General features: G+C 39.6%; 1 protein-coding gene across 1 annotated transcript in view; it reads left to right on the top strand.

Moving 5' to 3' along the window:
• The first annotated feature begins 14,448 nt into the window (after positions 1-14,448).
• LOC106880427 (organic cation transporter protein) overlaps positions 14,449-19,351 on the top strand; it is a 63,262-nt gene continuing 58,359 nt past the window's right edge. The window contains exon 1 of the mRNA XM_052971171.2: positions 14,449-14,750. Coding sequence (XP_052827131.1) covers positions 14,608-14,750 — 143 coding nt within the window. The 5' untranslated portion in view covers positions 14,449-14,607. The remainder of the gene's footprint in view (positions 14,751-19,351) is intronic.

The raw sequence follows: 19,351 nt of genomic DNA on the forward strand, positions 1-19,351 counted from the left end.
TATGACGGAATAACTGAAACTTTAGAGCTAAGGCGGTGAGCTGGCAGAAACGTTAGCACGCTGAGCGAAATGCTTAGCGCCATTTTGTCTGCCGTTACGTTCTGAGCTCAAATTCCGCAGAGGTCGACTTTGCCTTTCATCCTTTCGGAGTCGATAAATTAAGTACCAGTTACATACTGGTGTCGATGTAATCGACTTAATCACTTTGTCTGTCCTTGTTTGTCCCCGCTATGTTTAAGCCCCTTGTTGGCAATAAAAAATATGAAACTTTAGAGCTACCAAATGAAATAAAGCTGGAGATAATGTTGGAGGGGAAGCCCCCAAATTGTCACGAATGTGGTGAAGGAGGTCACTTAAGAAAGAAATGCCCTAGAGTAGCAGTGGAAATCGTAGAGGAGAGTATTCAGGAGAATATAATGGGGGAGAAACAGCAGAATCAGATAACAGAACAAGATGGTGATTTTGTGAAGGTTAAATCAAGAAAAAGAGAGAGGAGGAGGTCATCAACGATAATGGAACAGAAAAAATACAAAGCCATGGAAGGAGAAGTAAACCAACCTACAAAGAAAAGCAGGAAAAGTTCGCCAGTAGGATCACAAGTGAAAAATGCTACAGATAAGGATTCATTACCGAGCAAAAGCAAAGATGTGCAAGTATTTAAACATTCAGAACCACAGATACACAAACACACTGACATGAAAACACACAGAACTATAGACAAACAGATACGAGATAACTCAGAATCATAGAAACCTAAAAACGCAGATGCACAGACGGAACACGCAGATTTACAGTCACACAAACACACAGATTCACAAATACACTGATATGCAATCACAGAAAAGCATAGACAGACAATCACAGGATAACCTAGAATTACAGAAGCAGAAAAACACAGAGTCACAGTCACAAAACACAGACATACAAGACGCACAGAGAAGTAAGGCTTTTTCTAGTGAAATATAGGACAACGCAAAAGTTAGAGAGAAGAATTTCAAAATTGAAAACCATTGTAAAAGTGAACTTAGGAGAAGGTTACGACAAGACAATGAGGTGTATCCTAATGGATGATGGAAAGTATAATGCTTTGAAGGAAGCTTTTCCTCCGGACCTGAATCCACTGGGGCAGGAGGTGCCTTGGTGGTGGATTATGTTGACATAAAAGAGAAGATAGAATGGTAAGTTATGATTTGTTTTAAGATTGTGAAAAGACTCGTAAAAAAATGTTGGTTAAACTTTTGTTTTTTTTAAAAAAAAGTAAATCCTGTAACCATCTCGGTTGAATGAACATTCGTAAAAAGTTTTTCGTTAAAATGTAAGGTTAAAAAGAATAAGGAAATCGCGGTTTCATCTCGGAGATAGCCGTCTCATTTTCATTGTAATTAATTTAATTTTGTATTCATCTTTTCATGTTTTTTGTTCCCGCATATCTGTGTATGTCCCCTTTGTGTTCACCCCTTGTGAGTAATAAAAAAATTACATGCGTAGAGACTTTTTCGTTAAAATTTGATGTTAAAAATAAAAAGGAAATCACGGTTTCATCTCGCACCGGAGCCGAGATGGCCGTCTCATTTTCATTGTAATTAATTTCATTTTGCATTCATCATTTCATGCGTTTTTGTTCCCGCATATGTGTGTATGTGTCCTCAGTGTTTGAGCCTTGTGTAACATTGATCCGCTGGGATTTGTGATGGAGTTTGACGAGCTGCCACCAGTAGTGAAATTAAGAGAACTGGAACCATTCATAAGATATTTAAAAAAATGTAAAATTGTTTAAAAAAAAAAAGAGAGAACAAAAACAATGCTAATGGAGAAAAAAACAGGGAAAAAAGATTAGAAACACTGAGTTCACATGGCACTGCATGAGAGTGGGGCTCATGTAGCCATCTCATTTTTCCTTTTTATATAACATTTTTCTCATTTTTCATTTGTTTTATATTTTTGTACCCACTGTGGCGTTCTGTCTGTCCTTGTGCTGTCCCCTCTGTGTAAAAGCTTGTGTGCTTAATAAAAGAATTCAAGCAGTTCACTGAGTCATTGGCAGAGAACGTTTAACTTCGTGTAACAATAATAATAGTGTGTCATGTGAATACTTTCTTTCCCCCTGCTTCGCTAAAATATCTATCCAACACCAGGATATAAAAGTATGGTTCTTGTCCATTGCCATCTCTATACAAAAGAAAGTGTTACTCTTACAAAAAGTATGGCTGTGTGGTATGCTTCCCATCCACGTAGTTTCAGGTTAAATCCCACACTGTGGAACTTCTATTATAGCCTTGGGTCAACAGCCAACCAGAATGAATTTGGTAGTTATAAATGGAAATAAGCTCATTGTGTATGTATGTATGTGTGTATGTATGTATGTATGTATGTATGTATGTATGTATGCATGCATGTGTGTATGTATGTATGTATTATGTTCTCTTCTGTTTTTAATTATTTAAATTCTTTCTCTGAAGAAGGAGCTGATCTCTTACAAAGATACAAAGCTCCATCATTGGAATGTAGATGAATGTAGATGTCTTGAGAAAAGTCTTGCATATTTTTACTGTTCCACTTACAGACTGTATTTGTATATAATAATAATGTACAAGTTGGTTGATTTCTTTTTCTGAAAACCCTAGTTTATCCAGGCTGTCAGTTAGGCATTTACTCACAAAATCAAGGGCATCTATTATTATTGGTATTCTACTTACGTATCATGTGCTTCATTATGGATTTACCTATCTTATTTCACTCGTGTCAATCCAGCAGTGTTTTTTCATTGCTCCACTCTTGGCGCCTTCACACTGTCTTTATCCTCCTCCATTATAGTTAATGTCGATACTTCCCTTTCATGCTGTTGTCTCTATATACCACCCAAATCTTCCTCCTCCGCTAGTGTAGCCAGTACCCTTGCTACTGTCACCTCTTTCTCAGTCTCCTCCTCAAGCTCCTTCTCAACCTCCTTATCCTCTTCTCTTTTCTTTTTCTGCCTCTCCGGCGGAGAGCTTACTCTTTTTTTTCTTTTTCATTTTTTGACCACAGTGAACGCTTCCTCTGTTATTACCGTCTCTTTCACACCATCTTGTACCACTTTGTCCATCTCCTGTTCTTCAGACTGTTCCATCTGTTCTTCCTCCTCTCTCTGGAGGCACCTCGCCTTCATGTGGCCTTTTCCCCTGCATTGATAACATATAGGAGCCCTACCCTCCACTACCACTCTCAGTCTCACTTCCTCTGGTGAAACGATTTCCTCCGCAATTTCGTTTAAGTCTCTCAAACTTGCTTGTATGGCCATCTCTATGCCACAACCCCAGCAATTTAACATTTTGGTTCTCGTCACTTTAAGTATTTTTACGTCTTTCTCCATGATAAACATTATCGCTGCTACCAACCATGTTTCATTTATTTCTGGGGGTACTTTTTCCTACTCTCACCCTGGCAACACGCTTGCCAGAGTACGTTGGCAAAAGTACCCATTCTTCCGTCTTTATGGCTACAGTGGAGTGCTTTATCACTTCGTCTTCAGTCGCGAATCGCACCTCCACTGTGCCATACTTTCTTCCTCTTGTGATGAAAGTGGTGAGCTTTTTAACTTCTTTCAAGCAATCTTCAACAGCTTTTTCAATCAGAAAAACACCATACTGTACCAATTCTTTATTTAAGCACTCAGGCTTTTACACAGAGGGGACAGCACAAAGACAGACAGAACACCACAGTGGGGACAAAAAACACAAAACGAATGAAAATGAGAAAAATGTTATATAATAAATGAAGATGGAATGGTTGCATGAGCCCCACTCTCATGCAGTACCGTTTGAACGTTCCTACAAACAGTTTATAATCTTTTCTTCTTTCCTTTTGTTTTTTCTATTAGCATCGTTTTTTTTAAAGAAATTTTACTTACTCTGTTTTTTAAAAAAACGTCATGTATGGTTTTAATTCTCTATATTCCATCACTGGCGGCAGTTCGTCAAACTCCACCTCAACTCCCGGTGGATCAATATCCCTTCCAAACATTTCCTTTAACCTGTTATACCTCTCTTTATAACAATTGCTTTCACATTTTCCGTGTAAATCTCCGTAGGTAACTTAACCCTTAGGGATTTAAACTTCGTTATCTTTTTTCTATCGTCATGTTCTTGGCGTATGTCACCAAATTCCACTTGTGTTTCTTCGGTTTTTCTCACCTGTTTGCCTTTACCTTGCTCCACTCTTGGCGCCTTCCCTCTGTCTTTATCTACCTCCATTTTAGTTAATGTCACTACTTTCGTGCTGTTGTCTCTATATACCACCCAAATCTTCCTCCACCGCTAATGTAGCCAGTACCCTTGCTATTGTCACCTCTTTCTCAATCTTCTTCTCAAGCTCCTTTGCAACCTCCTTCTCAACCTCCTTCTCAACCTCCTTATCCTCTTTTTTCTTTGTCTGCCTCTCCCGCGGAGAGTTTACTCTTTCTTTTCTTTTTCGTTTTTTAACCACTGTGAACGATTCCTCTCTCTCTCTCTCTCTCTCTCTCTCTCTCTCTCTCTCTCTCTCTCTCTCTCTCTCTTGAATTTACAGGATCATGCTCAAAGTGGTTTCGTTATGCATGCGTACAATGTTTGTTACATTCACCCACCTTTTATTGAAACTTTCATGAGACAAAGCTTTCCTCTCTGCTCTCACCTTCCTGTTCAAGTGGTACTTGGAAAAGTTGATGAGCGATTGGCCAGAGAGGAAAGTGTTTGTCTCTAAACCTTTCACATGAGTCCACTACACACATTCTTACACCACGGCCACCAGTACAATGAAAACTGCCTTGCCTTCCCAGTTAAAAGAAGGTGGCGGGGCAATTTTCATGATAGACTCGGCTGATAACCGAATTCATCCCACAGCAGCCGTTCAACATAAGCCCACAGGTCTGAAATGGTTGGACACTGCACGAGTGCGTGCAGAACGGTTTCATCGCTCTGACCGCATCTTAGGCAAGTCGGTCTGGTGTATTTCTAACCGTGCCTGTAGAGCTTATTTCAAACGGGCAATGCTTCCTGATAGCAGGCCAGGGATCTTTGGTAGTTGGCCATAGGTCCCGGCCCGAAAGTGATCCCGAGGAGGCGGGTCAGTTGTTCTATGTCGACGCCCAGTTTCTCCCCAAGAACATCGTCACACCTCCCCTCCACTAATCCTTTATAGAACTCCTTCGTGGAATTGAAGTCGCAAAGTTTGGTCCCGGACAGCAAGGCGGTCTCTGTTTGATCTATGACTGCAGTGCAGCCAATGAAATGAGCTGCGGGAAAGCGCGTCTCACAAACTGCAACCACACCTGTTCACCATCGTCTAAAAAGTGCCGGAGATGTCGCAGTCTCAGTACATGTCTGCACATCATCAACCACGGCATGCCCAGTCCTCCATTTAGCGCGTGTTGACAGCAAGTGAATTGCCTAACAATTGGAACGCTTCCCTTCCATAAAAAGCGGAAGAGTATGCATTCCAGTTTGGTGATGGTAGGGTCGGGACAAGGAAAGATGGTCAGATGGTAATAGATGACAGATGCGACATACACGGACTCCACCTCCGCCCGACCTTTTAGGAATAGCTTCCTCTCGGCCCAGAGTGGCCACCTTACTCGTTATCTTATCCCAGTTCTTCTCCATTTAGAGGTCTGGTCCGAACCAGACGCTGAGAAATTTAACCGGCCCGTTGGGCCAGTGTCCACAATGCTGTTGGACGACACGGACTTGCTTCTCCAGGTGCCGATCCACAAGCCCACTGACTTTTTGGGGGTTAATTTTTGCTCCTGTTACTGCTTTGTATTCTTTTACTATCTTGCCGACTAGGTCATTATGCCTCTGGCTCGACATTATGATGGTGACGTTATCTGAGCATGCAGACACGCTCCTCCTGCATCCTAGTTCTTGCGGGATTCCCCTCAGCGTCACCAGCTTCCGCAGTAGTGGCTCTGGAGTCAAAACGTACAGAAGCGACGAGAGGAGGCATCCTTCATGGACTGAACGCATGATATTAAATAGTCTGGATAGATAGCCATTTACACAAAAAAACCAAGCGGATGCTGCTGTATAAGACAGTGATCCAACCGTGGAAGACGGGACCAAAACCAGCCACTCCAAGGACAGCATCCAAGTAGTGATGGTCAAGCCCATTAAAAGTTTTCAATTGATCCAAATTGGTCAAGTTCCTTAACTACCCTGTCTATAATATAGCGCATCATATGGAAGTTGTCATGGATACTACTGTTCGGCATGGCGCATGTTTGCGCCTTGTCGATGAGTATCTCGATGACGAGTGCCAACCTCTCGGCTAGCGCCTTGATCAAGATCTTCAAATCTGCATTGAGCGGAGTGATGGGCCTGAAGTTATCTATGACGTTCTCTTTGTTTGGATCTTTCATTAGCAGTTCCACAACTCCTTGGCTCACAAAACTGGGGATACTCCTGTTTTGCTGTCAGTTGCAGTAGACTGCTGTCAAGACGTCTCCAAACAAGTCTGGCATATGACAATAAAGCTTGTAGGGCAGGCCATCCAAGCCTGGAGACTTGTCTCTCGCACAGCCTGCTATCGCATCCCGTACGTCTGTGGCTGTGATAAGAATATTGCTCTTACTTTGTGTTCCAGACTCTTCCGAAAAAGTACTGCAGTATCACCTGCACTCACTCTCGGCAGATACTGAGAAAAATAAATGTCAAATTGTCAGGTTGTGGATTCTGTTCTCACTGATGGCTATGATGTGCACATTCTGTGATTTGATGTCATTTAACAGGTAGCTTTGTTTCCAAGGCGGTCCCAAGCCACGCACATTTATACAACCTATTCTAAGCGTATTCCTATCGAAAGTTGTGCTTTACACACGAAAGGAAAAGGGGAAAAATGAGAGAGAGTCACGTACTGTTCGAATGTTGGTTGTCCTTCACCTCACAATCTTCTCAGAAGGTTTTTGTATAATTCTTTTTGATAGATATTTTTTAAATCTCCCTACTGCATCCGGGTAGAGAGATTTCAGTGTGTTGTGTGTGTTTTGTGTCATGTATGATTTTTATGTGTTGTGTGTAGGTGATTGTTTGTTTTGACATCGTTTTCTGTTATGCTGGTGTTTGACCTAAAGTATTACATTATGTTTGGATTGTTTGTGCTTATTGCTTTAAGCACTGTAGATTCCTTGTGTGTTTCTGTGTTTGTTAATGCTTTTGTATTCTGCAGGTGTTTTGATTTCGGGAGTGGTAAACCTCCCTGCTTTGTATGTTTGTTTCTATATTCTTTTTTTTTTCCCTTTTTCTCTTCACCATTGTGGCCACTTGCCATTCCTCTGAGTCGCCTTCATCCGACGACATGCCAGAGGAATCAGAAAGTGAGAGGGGAAGGGTATTGGGGTCTATTGGTGGTGGTGATGGCGTTGCTTCTGTTCTTGGGGGTACTGATGGTGGTGACGTTTGGTTGGGCTGGCTTGCTGGTTGCTGATGCTCTTTCATTTCTTGATAAAGCTGTTTTATCAGCTGTGCATATGGCGGTGTGGGTAGCAGTGCTGGTTTTTTCTTTGGTGTTTGATTTTCTTGCTGTTGTGGTTTTTTTGTTGTTGCTTTCTTGTTGTTGTTGTTGTCGTTTTCTTGTTATTGTTGTTGTTGTTAATTTTGTTGCTGTTGCTTCTTGTGTATTGGGCAACCAGCTTTTAAGTGGTTTTTGCTTCTACAGAGGTAACAGCGTGGTTTTCTGCCTTCAACAATGACATGTAATTTAGTACCATCTGGCAGTTTTATCAAATCTGCTATATTTTCGATTGTATTCTGATCTGCTTGAACCAAGATTTCGGAAGACTGGCCTATCCAGTTCTGTTGATCTAGGACAGCAATCTCCAAGATGTTAGTAACATCTTCAAAATTGGAGCAGATGGTTGACACCAGCCATTGTGCTTCAATTTCAGGGGGCACATCCTTGATTTTTATTCTTGTGACCCTACGCCTCAAGTATGTAGAGATCATTAGTATTTCTTCAGATTGATGTGATTCTGTAGAAAAACTTTGGTTTGCTCTTCTGAGTCAAACCTGACTTCGACTGTGGCAAATCTTTTACCCCTTATAATGTATTTTTTATGTGGCCATATGGGCCTTAAACATTTTGCGATTATTTGCTGATTCATATTTTCGGATTTTCTCATTTTTAAAATTGATTGTCTTATTTATAATTGCTTCCTTGTTAATGTTTTCTAAAATGTGATACGTTATATTTAGGTTTATTGTGTTACCTTCCTTAGATAAAAGGTGTCTTGTTTCCATTAATTGTTGAGGCGTAAACGAAACAACTCGTTTTCTTTGCGTCAAAACTGAAGCAAAGTCATTTTGTTGTTGTTGTTGTTGGTGGTGGTGGTGGTGGTAGCAGAGGTGGAGGCGGTGTTTGCAGTAGTAAGTGTCGTTGTCTTTACCTTGTTCATATTTTCTACGGCCAGACTGGCGTTCTTGTGTGTGCGTGCATCATTCAGTTGCGTGTGTGTGTGTGTGTGTGTGTGTGTGTGTGTGTGTGTGTGTGTGTGTGTGTGTGTGTGTGTGTGTGTGTGTGTGAGCAAGCAAAATGACGTTCTTTTTACCTTCCCCTATCTTTGTTAGCGGAGGGAATTCAATAAGAGAAACGCTGGCTTCTTCGTTAGATTTAGCCATTTTCTAAGCGAAAATGATATATATATTGTATACAAATAAATCAAACTTACGGGGAGCTGGTATATCAACAATACATTCAGACAGACAGACAGACAGACAGACAGGCAAGTAGGTAGGTAGGTAAGTAGGTAGATAGGTAGGTAGGAAGGTAGGTAGGTAGGTAGGTAGGTAGATAGATAGATAGATAGATAGATAGATAGATAGATAGATAGATAGATAGATAGATAGATAGATAGATAGATAGATATTTTTCTTTATTAGCCACGCTGGACCAAGCAGTGAAGGGACAATACAAAGTAGAACTTTTCTTTTCTAGACAAAGAAAGAAAAAAAAATACATATCAATAAGAAAACCGTCAAAGGGGATTGAAAGCGTTTGTGACATGTAAACAGCAAAAGAAAAAGAGGCGTAAGAATGTAAAAGAGGTTTATCCATGGAAAGAAAAGCCTACAGAAAAGACCACATTAACCTCAGACAGGGAAAGTAGCACATGAGTGCAAAGCGCTCTCTCCCTCTTTAGGATTAACAGGATCATGCTTAAAGTGGTTTCGTCATTTATGCGTACCATCTTTGCTACATTCCCCCACCTTTTGTTGAAACTTTTATGAGACAAAACTTACCTCTCTGTTCTCAACTTCCTTTATAAGTGGTACTGGAAAAAGTTGATGAGCAATTGGCCAGAGAGGAAAGTGTTTATCTCTAAACCTTTTGCGCGAGTCCATCTTTCACCATGGCCATCAGTAAAATAAAAACTACTTTGCCTTCCCGGTTAAAGGAAGGTGGTGGGGCAATTTTCATGATAAACTCAGCCGATAACCGAATTCGTTCCACACTGAAATGGCTGTACACTGCAAGAGTGCATGCACAATGGCTTCATCACTCTGACCGCATCTCGAGCAAGTTGGTCCGGTGTATCTTGAACCGTGCCTGTAGAGCTTATCCTGAACGGGCAATGCTTTCTGATAGCACTACCAGGCCAGGGATCTCTGGTGATTGTCCATAGGTCCTGGTCCGAAAGTGGTCCTGAGGAGGTGGGTCAGTTGTTCCCCGTAGACGCCCAGATTCTCCCCAACAATGTCGTCGCACCTCCCCTCCACTAATCCTCTATAGAACGCCTTCATGGAATTGAAGTCGCACAAGTTTGGCTCCAGACAACAGAGTTGCTTGAGAGCAAGGCAGCACTTGTGGTGCCATTTGCCTAGCTTCTGGTTTGATCCATGACTGCAGTTCGGTCAAAGAGACGAGCTGTGATAAAGCACGTCTCACAAACGGTGACCACACCTGTTCACCATCATCTATAAAGCACTGGAGATGTCGTAGTCTCAGCGCATGTCTGCGCATCATCAACCACAGCATGCCCAGTCCTCCATTTAGCGCGTGTTGATAGCAAATGGATCGACTGTTAATAGCAAATGAATCGACTAACCATCCACAGAAAGCAGAAGAGCATGTGTTCCAATTTGGTGATGGTAGGGTCAGGACAAGGCACGATAGTCAGACGGTACTAGATGACGGATACGATGTACGTGTTCGTCACCTCTGCCCGACCTTTTAGGAATAGCTTCCTCTCGGCCCAGAGTGGCCACCCTACTCGTTATCTCGTCCCAGTTCTTCTCCATTTGGAAGTCCGATCCGAACCAGACCCCAAGCAATTTAACCGGTTCGTCGGTCCAGTGTCCCATGATGGAGACACTGTTGGACGGCATGGGCCTGCCTCTCCAGGTGCCAAGTCACAAGCCCATTGACTTTTCCAAGTTAATTTTCGCTCCCGTTACCGCTTTGTATTCTTTTAGTGTTTCGCCGACCAGGTCAATATACCTATGGCTCGACATTATGACAGTACCGTCGTGCGCGCATGCAGACACGCTCCTCCTGCATCCTAGTTCTTGCAGGATGCCCCTCAGCATCATCAGCTTCCGCAGTAGTGGCTCTAGAGTCAATGCATACAGAAGCAACAAGAGGGGGCATTCTTCACGGACCGAACGCGTAATGATAAATGGTCTGGATAGATGACCACTTACGCGAACTACCAAGCATATGCCGCTGTATAAAGCAGTAATCCAGCTAGGGAAGATGGGACCAAAACTAGCCGCTCTAAAAACAGCCTCCAAGTAGCGATGGTCAACCCTATCGAAAGCTTTCGATTGATCCAAATTGATCAGCGCCCCACCCACGCCAGGTTCATTAACTACCCTGTCAATGATGTAGCACGTCAGATGGAGATTAGAATAGGTTGCGTATACTCTATGTTCCATGGTAATTTTTTGATGTCTAGCTCGACTTTCCACATTTTAAATCCTCCTTTGAATTTTGTAACTTTTTCCCTCTGCTCCTCGTCCAACAACAGGCAGCAATGCCACCCTTGTACATTGTCGAACTTGCGAGTGTCCACCACTCGTATATTTTTCCACTTTTTTATTTCTTCACACAGGTCCTTATTAGTATTGTAAACATAATAGCAAAGTTACTTCTTTTCCTTTTTTCGGGAGGTGGGGAGGTTGAACGGCTTGAGTCTGACTGTATTTATTTTTGTGTTGGAGAGGGATGGGTAGGTTCAGTGTCTGTAGGGAGCGGGTGGGAGGAAGAGGGCGTGGGTGGGTGTTGCGGGGTGGGGGGGTGGGGGTTCTGTATTTATTTTACCTGGTTTCCCCCTTTTACTTTTCCTTTTCTTGCTTGGTGTCACCCATTCACCTTCTGTTCCGCTTTCTTCTGTTTTTGCTGGTGGTGGTGTTATTTTTTCCTTTTCTCTTGCCGGTTCTTCCTTTCTCTTTTTGTCTTGTAGAGGGCAGTTTGCTCTAACGTGGCCTTTCTGGCCACACTTGTAGCATCTGGGAATCCTGCCCTCTACTCTAACTACAATTATTACACCGTCAAATGCTATTGTTTCCGGCACCTCTTCTATTATTTCCTTCGGTCCTTGTATCACCATGTTTAGGGATTGCCCTTTCCAGTTTCTTGTTTCCGTCTTAGTGGCCTGGAGAACCGCTATCTCTTCCTCGTTTCCGAACAAGACAGCGGCTGCTATCCAGGCCACGTCGACGTCTGGGGGATATTCCCTCTATATTGAACCTTATGGTACGCCTGGCTTTAGAATAAATACATTGTGGCCTTGCATGTTGTATGCGATAACTAAAAGGAATGACAACCAAATGTAAAACACTGCCTCAGAAAAACCATTCAACCCATGCCTATATGGAAAAGGTAACATAAAATTAAGATGTTTATAATGATGAAGTAACTTTACTTTGTACCATAGATAAAATGTTTCTACCAACTCGCCACCTTACCCAATCGTAAATATTGCAATAGCTATTTAAAGTTTGGGTTTCATTGGACTGGCAACAATGATCAACCACTTCCGCTTTGTGTTGTTTGTGGCGAAAAATGTCCAATGAAGATACGTTACCTAGCAAGTTGAGAAAACATTTTACAACTAAACACTCACATCTTCAATGTAAAAATCTGAATCATTTCCAAAGACTGCTAGAACAGCAATCTAAACAAAGAAACTATTTTGAAAAAAGGGTGAATGCTTCTGAAAAGGCTCAAGTCGCGTCTGTTGAGATAGCTGAAATGATTGCACTACAAATGAAATCACATAATTTAACCGAGTCGATTATCTTACCCGCCCCTCGAAAGATAGTTAAAACCATGTTAGGTGATGAAGCTGAGCAAGAAATAAGGCAAGATTCCGCTCTCAAACAATACAATCCTTATGATAATTATGGATTTATCTGCTGATATAGAGGAAAGTGTACAGAACAAATTTCAGAACTCAGAATTTGCCCTTACAGGTTTATGAATCAACTGACATTAGCAACAAAGTACGTTTACTTACATTTAATAGCTATATTGATGGTTCTTTTGTTCTTTTGTTGCAAAGAAAGGCGAACGTAAATAATGTGAACCGCACTCCTTTTCGTTATTTATATTATTTTTTTTTACAGAATCTCCCATTTTCGAGTACAGAGATTCTGATTCTGCAAAAAAAAAAACGCATTTTAAAATTTTAATTTCCTTCCCACCCACCCTCCCGCCCTAAATTCTTCAATTTTCACTTTTTCAGAAAATTTTTTTTCGAAATACGTAGAAAAATACGGAGATTATGATTCTAAAAAAAAAATTCTGAAAAAAAGTGAAAATTGAAGAATTTTGGTGGGTGGGGTGGGGGTGGGGGTAAAATTTTTAAATGCCGTTTTTTGTGGGGGTTTTTTTGCAGAATCAGAATCTCTGTACTCGAAAATGGGGGATTCTGTAAAAAAAAAAAAAATTACGAAAGTGGGTGATGTCCACATTCTTTACGTCCTCCACAAAGAAATGCTACTCACTACAAGAGGTCAAGATATTTTTTATATTTTATCTGCCTACCACGAAAAATGGAATTTATCCTGGAATTCATGATTGGAATATGTACTGATAGGACACCATCTATGATAGGCTCTATTAAAGGTTTTGTATTTCTCATGCAACAGCAAAATCGTAATGTTATACGTACTCATTGCTTCCTACATAGAGAGGTACTAGTTTCAAAAGCAATACCAATTGAGCTAAAGCAAGTATTAAACCAAGTTGTTGAAATGGTTAATTATATTAAAAGTAGGCCATTGAAGTGTCACTTATTTGAACAAATTTGTGATGATCTGGATTCCCAGCACAAGCGCTTACTTTTACACGCAAAAGTAGATGGCTCTCAAGAGACAAAGTGCTACGTCGCATAAATGAACTCTAGAAGGAATTGCATTTTTTAAAGTAGAACAACCTGACCGCTTGGAGTATATGCAATGTGAATTTGGGGTTTCCAAGCCGGAATATTTGACAGAGATATTTTCACAACTTAATAGCGTCAACACGAGTATGCAAGGTAGAGATGAAAACATTCTCACTTCAACAGAGAAGCTGATTTCATTTAAAACGAAAGTTGTAAAAGCTGTAATTACTCCTATTGTATTTAAACATTTGAAAAATCTGGAAAAAAATAATCTTTTATTTTCCGTCACTGAACACAGAAGAGTATGATTGGGGAAATCCCTTCATAAAAATTTCATCTAATATTCGTCTGAAAATATGAGAAGAAGAGGAATTGGCATCTACATCCAGTGATCGCAGACTTAAAAATCAAGTATGCTAAGTTACCTATTGATACATTTTGGATTGATATTATAGGAGAATACCCGTCAGTAGCAAAAAAAGCTTTATCCGTTTTGATGCAGTTTTCCACATCGTATTTATGTGAGTTGGGATTTTCAACCCTCAATAACATTAAATCCTCCCCCCACAAAAAAAAGAGAGAGGTTCTGTTACATCAAAGATGAAATGAGGGCTTGTCATTCTCAAATACGTCCCAATATTGAAAACGTTTCCAAAAAACATCAAGTGCATGTTTCTCATCGATAACTTTGCTTCATATATTTAATAAAGAGTAAGTACATGCAATTTTTCTGTATTTTTACTTATTATATTGTTTTATAGTTTATGCTAATATGTATAGAATCCCTTTTGAATAAATTTTTGAATTTATGTACAAATTGCACCAAAATATTTTGACTTCTTGTAAAAAAAAGTTTGGGAACCACTAGTCTAGATAGATGGTGTTGCGAACTGATTTAGATGTACTTACACCATTTGTCTACGTTGTAAAATTTTCTTCGTGATAAAACACAGTGAATGGCTTATTTACGAATTCGAACATGGCACAAGTATATTTGGACTAGTTATAACATTGCAGCTACATTAGTGTCGCAGTGGCATAGTGTGGAAGATTTCTAGATTACAGTTCTCAGATTAATGTGACTTGTAGTTGATATCAGAGTAATGTGACTCATAGCTGACAACGTGACCTCAATCTGATATCAGCTGATTAAGAGTTGTATTTATTAGTGTTCATTAATCTTTCTCCCCATGTCATATATTGTTTCAACAAGATAATATTGCTGTTAGTACCAACATTATAAATTTCAGAACACAAACTTTTCTGTGATAATGGATTATGAAGCAACTATCAAAAATATTGGAAGTTTTGGTTTCTACCAGAAGTTAGTTCTAGGCCTTATAGGTTTGTTGTACATAGGAAGTGGTATGCAAACACTATTAAATGTGCTTATACTTTATGTTCCAGATTTCAGGTATGATTTTAGATTTTCACATACATGTTTGTGTGAATATATATATATATATATATATATATATATATATGTATATATATATATATATATATATATATATATATATATATATATATATATATATATATATATGTATATATATATATATATTTGAATAATGAGAGAGATGGAAGATGTGAGAATGTTTATTAATCACTACAATTGTTTCAACCTATCTAGCATCGATCCTTCATGGGTAGGATACTTAACATCTGATTTAGGAGTATCTGTCGGTGTAGATGTGTCTCTTCAGGTGATTACAAGATGTATCTCATTAAAATAACGACTGTTCTGGAAGATATCACACACAAAACAAAATTCACACACAAATCTACACACACACAAAAAAACTTACACATACAAACTCACACGCACTTACACATACACACACAAACTCTCTCTCTCTCACACACAAACTCTCTCTCAAACACAAACTCTCTCTCATGCACACACATACAGAGTAAATAATATTTGCTTTTGAAATTACTTTTTTATTTTGACATTACTTAAACCTTGTCACAGTAATCATTTAAAATATGCATATGCGATTACATTCACTTTTGCTATATTTCTTGACATTATTGCATACTGTAAAGTGTCAAAAAGTTTAGTCAAACATTTACAATTGGTTCATTGACATATCATCATAGTCAGATCATAGATATACAGCACAACTTTTTGACATTCAGCCCTTTAGTATTTAAACAGGAAATACCCAGTCAAAACATTCTACCTGTTTTATGCTCAAAGATACAAAATTAATTCAAAACATGTGAATGAACAAGCATTACTTTTGACAGAATAATGTAAATGCTAAAGTGTCAATAGTGCTGTATTTTCCAGCCTACAAGTCAATAATATAAAGTGTACACATTCAAACATTATCTTTATCTTTTAAAATTCTGCTGCATTTCTCATGGAACTTTTGATCCCCCTAGGTTGTCTTGGTGTATAAGTCAACCTACCTCTTTTGGCTGTAAAGTTTGGTCTGAAAATTTGACTTTTATGCTAGAATATATGGCATACAAAAAGTGTTTTAAAATGACTGCCACATTATCTCTATGTCATGGTTTTAGTTATAAATTTGTTTGGAAACTAAAAAATATTTTCCTTATTTCCAGTGTGCAAAAATCATTACTAACATGTATGGTGCACCAGCATGACCGCAGCCACTTGGCTGAAACACATAAATAAATAAATAAATAAATACTATAACAATTGATAATCATTGATTTCTAACATTTGTAGAAGACCTCAAATCTTGGCAATGGTGATTAAATATCAAAACAGTATTTGATTAGTACTGCTACTTCTATTTTATTTTATAGACCCTGGAAGGATGAATGGTTAAGTTTATTTTAACATTATTTGATTTCAGAAATATATAGTGACTAACTAGATATTGTAAAGCATTTGTTCACATACCTCTTTTTAGACAATTTCACCTCCCTAATCTTCTGTGGCTGAGTACTTTTTAATAACTAGAGAACAATATCATATAATACACTAAAAGAAACCATGGGAGTACATGTCATATCAACCAATTTGAGTTCTGTATTATATATATATCTATAGAATCATGCTTCTGTTAATGTTATTAAGTGAGGCACAGGGATAGCTATTCTGTAAGAAGTTTGCTTCTCAACCACATGGTTCTGGGTTCAGTCCCACAGCATGGCACCTTAGGCAAGTATCTTCTATTATAGCATTGGGTCAACCAAAGTCTTGTGGGTGGATTTGATAGGTGGAAACTGAAAGAAGTCCATTGTGCGTGTGTATATATATATATATATATATATATATATATATATACCTGTAAAGATATGTGACACTTATTCAATAGCTATGATAAAACTCCGAGTTTCCGATGCCCAGGCGGGGTTCCACTCCAACCATCTCTTCAGTTATCCAGCCACCGGAGATTCTATTTGTTGCCATTCCTGCCAAAGGCTGGAAACTACAGGCCCATCTCTCTAACTTCACATATTAGCAAAGTCATGGAACGAATTGTCAGAAGGAGATTGATTGCGTTCCTAGAAGAAAATGACTTGCTGAATGAGACCCAGCATGGTTTCCGTCCAGGTAAAAGCTGCCTCACGCAGCTCTTGCAGCATTATGACTGGGTCCTGAAGCAGCTACTTGACCATTCAAATGTTGATGTGATATATCTCGACTTTGCAAAAGCCTTTGACAAAGTTGATCATGGCTTGATATGTCACAAGCTGCGAAACCTTGGCATAGCTGGTAAATTAGGAGAGTGGCTGCATGACTTCCTGAATGGTAGAAGTCAGACAGTTGCAGCCAATGGAGAACTATCTAGGGAAACACAAATATTGAGCGGTGTTCCACAGGGAACTGTTCTGGGGCCACTACTGTTCATAGTGGCCCTTCTGGACATGCCCACGGTCACTCGGAGAGCCACTGTCACTAGCTATGCTGATGACACAAAGATATCTCAGGCAATAAAGAATCCTGATGATATTGTAAGCCTGCAGAATGACCTAAATGCAATATATGAGTGGGCAGAGCAAAATAATATGCAGTTCAATGCAAAAAATTTCAAGTACTGCGCTACAAGACCATGAGTACCTCCCAACTGGCATACACAGGGCCTGGAGGTACTGCAATCCCAGAACCACAAACAGTTAGAGATCTGGGCATCAACATGTGTAGTGATGCATCATTTCACATGCACATTATCAAGTTGACAGCAAGGTGCAGACAACTGGCGGGGTGGATACTGAGGACTTTCCGTACAAGGGATCAAAAAGTCATGTTGATTCTATGGAAGACATTTGTTCTGAGCCGCCTAGACTATTGCTCTCAGTTGTGGTCACCACACAGTGTTAAGCGGACAGCAGAACTCGAGGCAATTCAGCGGCACTATACAAAAAAGATCGCCACAGTCCAACAGATGAACTACAGGGAGCGACTGAAGGCACTAGGTCTCTACTCCCTGGAGCGCAGGCGGGAGAGATATGTAATAATATACATATGGAAAATACTGGAAGGACTGGTGCCAAACTTTGGTATCAAGTACTACAGGAATGCCCGCACGGGTCGCCACTGCATGGTGCCAAAGGTACCGTCCACTGCATCTCACATAAGAACGAGATACTGCAGCAGCCTCGGTTTCAGAGGACCTCAGCTCTTCAATGCCCTGCCAAAACATTTGAGAGACATGCAAGACATGGATGCGGAGGTCTTCAAGACAAAACTTGACGCTTTCCTCTCCACGATACCAGACGAACCAATGGCTCGTAATGAGACGCAGTTTAGGGCAGCTGTGTCAAATTCTCTTATACACCAGATGTGCCATCAAAACTCTTGATTGGACCATGTCAGGTGGGGGAGAAGAGCCATGCAAGGAACGTGAAAATCACGGTGGTGCACCAGCATGACCGCAGCCACTTGGCTGAAACACATAAATAAATAAATAAATATATATATATATATATATATATATATATATATATATATATATATATATATATATAAAACCAACAATATATCTTCCTTTTAATTCCTTATTGTCATTTACATACTTCTATCTGTATTTTACCTTTTCATTAAAAATTTTTGGGATCTTTCTGAATTGACAGGCACCACTTTTCATTTATGTTTTATGAAGTGTTTTTGGTACCAAAACACTTTCAAACTTCGTATACTTGTATATTTTGTCTTATAGAACAGATAAAAATTTTTGTATTCGAAGTTATTTCATGTAAAAAATTGTCGTATTTCGGTAATTTCAACCAATCACTGACGTCTATTGAGGTGAAAGCAATTACTGCTGTGAATTGTGAACACCACACGTTGGGCGGTGTAATGGGATCTTTTCCCTTGAATAAAATTAGTGCCGTTGTTTGTCAACAACAACTATCAGCGGTACTGTTATTTATAACATCGTTCGTGCGTTTGCACTGATTTTAGCTTAAGAGTTAGGGTTCGGGTTTTAGGGTTAGGGTTATTATTATTTTTGCCATAACCTAACTCATAACCCTAACCCTAACCCCAAAACCCGAATCCTAACCCTAAAACCCTAAACCCTTACTAGGGAATAACGATATAATTACCAGGGATTAATGATCTTGACACCGGCAAAAATTATTGTTTACAAAAACAGCAGTAACTGTATTCAGCTGAATAGACGTCAGTGATTGGTTGAAATTACAGAAATACGACAACTTTAACATGAAATAACTTGCAATATAGAAATTTTTGTTCAGAAGGCTAAGAGAAAAAGATGTTTTATATGACACATTCTACCAGTATCCCAAGTTTGAAAGTGTTTCGTTAAGAAAACAAGTGGTGCCCGTCAATTCAGAAAGATCCAATTTTTTTTCTCTTTTTTCACCTGCCTCCTCCCTTCACAAACTTACAAGTACATATGTGAACATATGCCTCTACTACTTCATACTGTAAACATGCTCACTGCACACAATATACATTCCTCAATAGCAATCCAGTAGTAGCCACTACGATTCTTCCCCATTCTGTCTTGCTTTCTTCTTGCATATATATTTTTTCTCCCCCTTGACCAAAAAACATTTCCCCACCCA

Source organism: Octopus bimaculoides, chromosome 10 (assembly GCF_046866305.1).
Source record: "Octopus bimaculoides isolate indiv1 chromosome 10, ASM4686630v1, whole genome shotgun sequence".
Taxonomy (NCBI): Eukaryota; Metazoa; Mollusca; class Cephalopoda; order Octopoda; family Octopodidae; genus Octopus; species Octopus bimaculoides.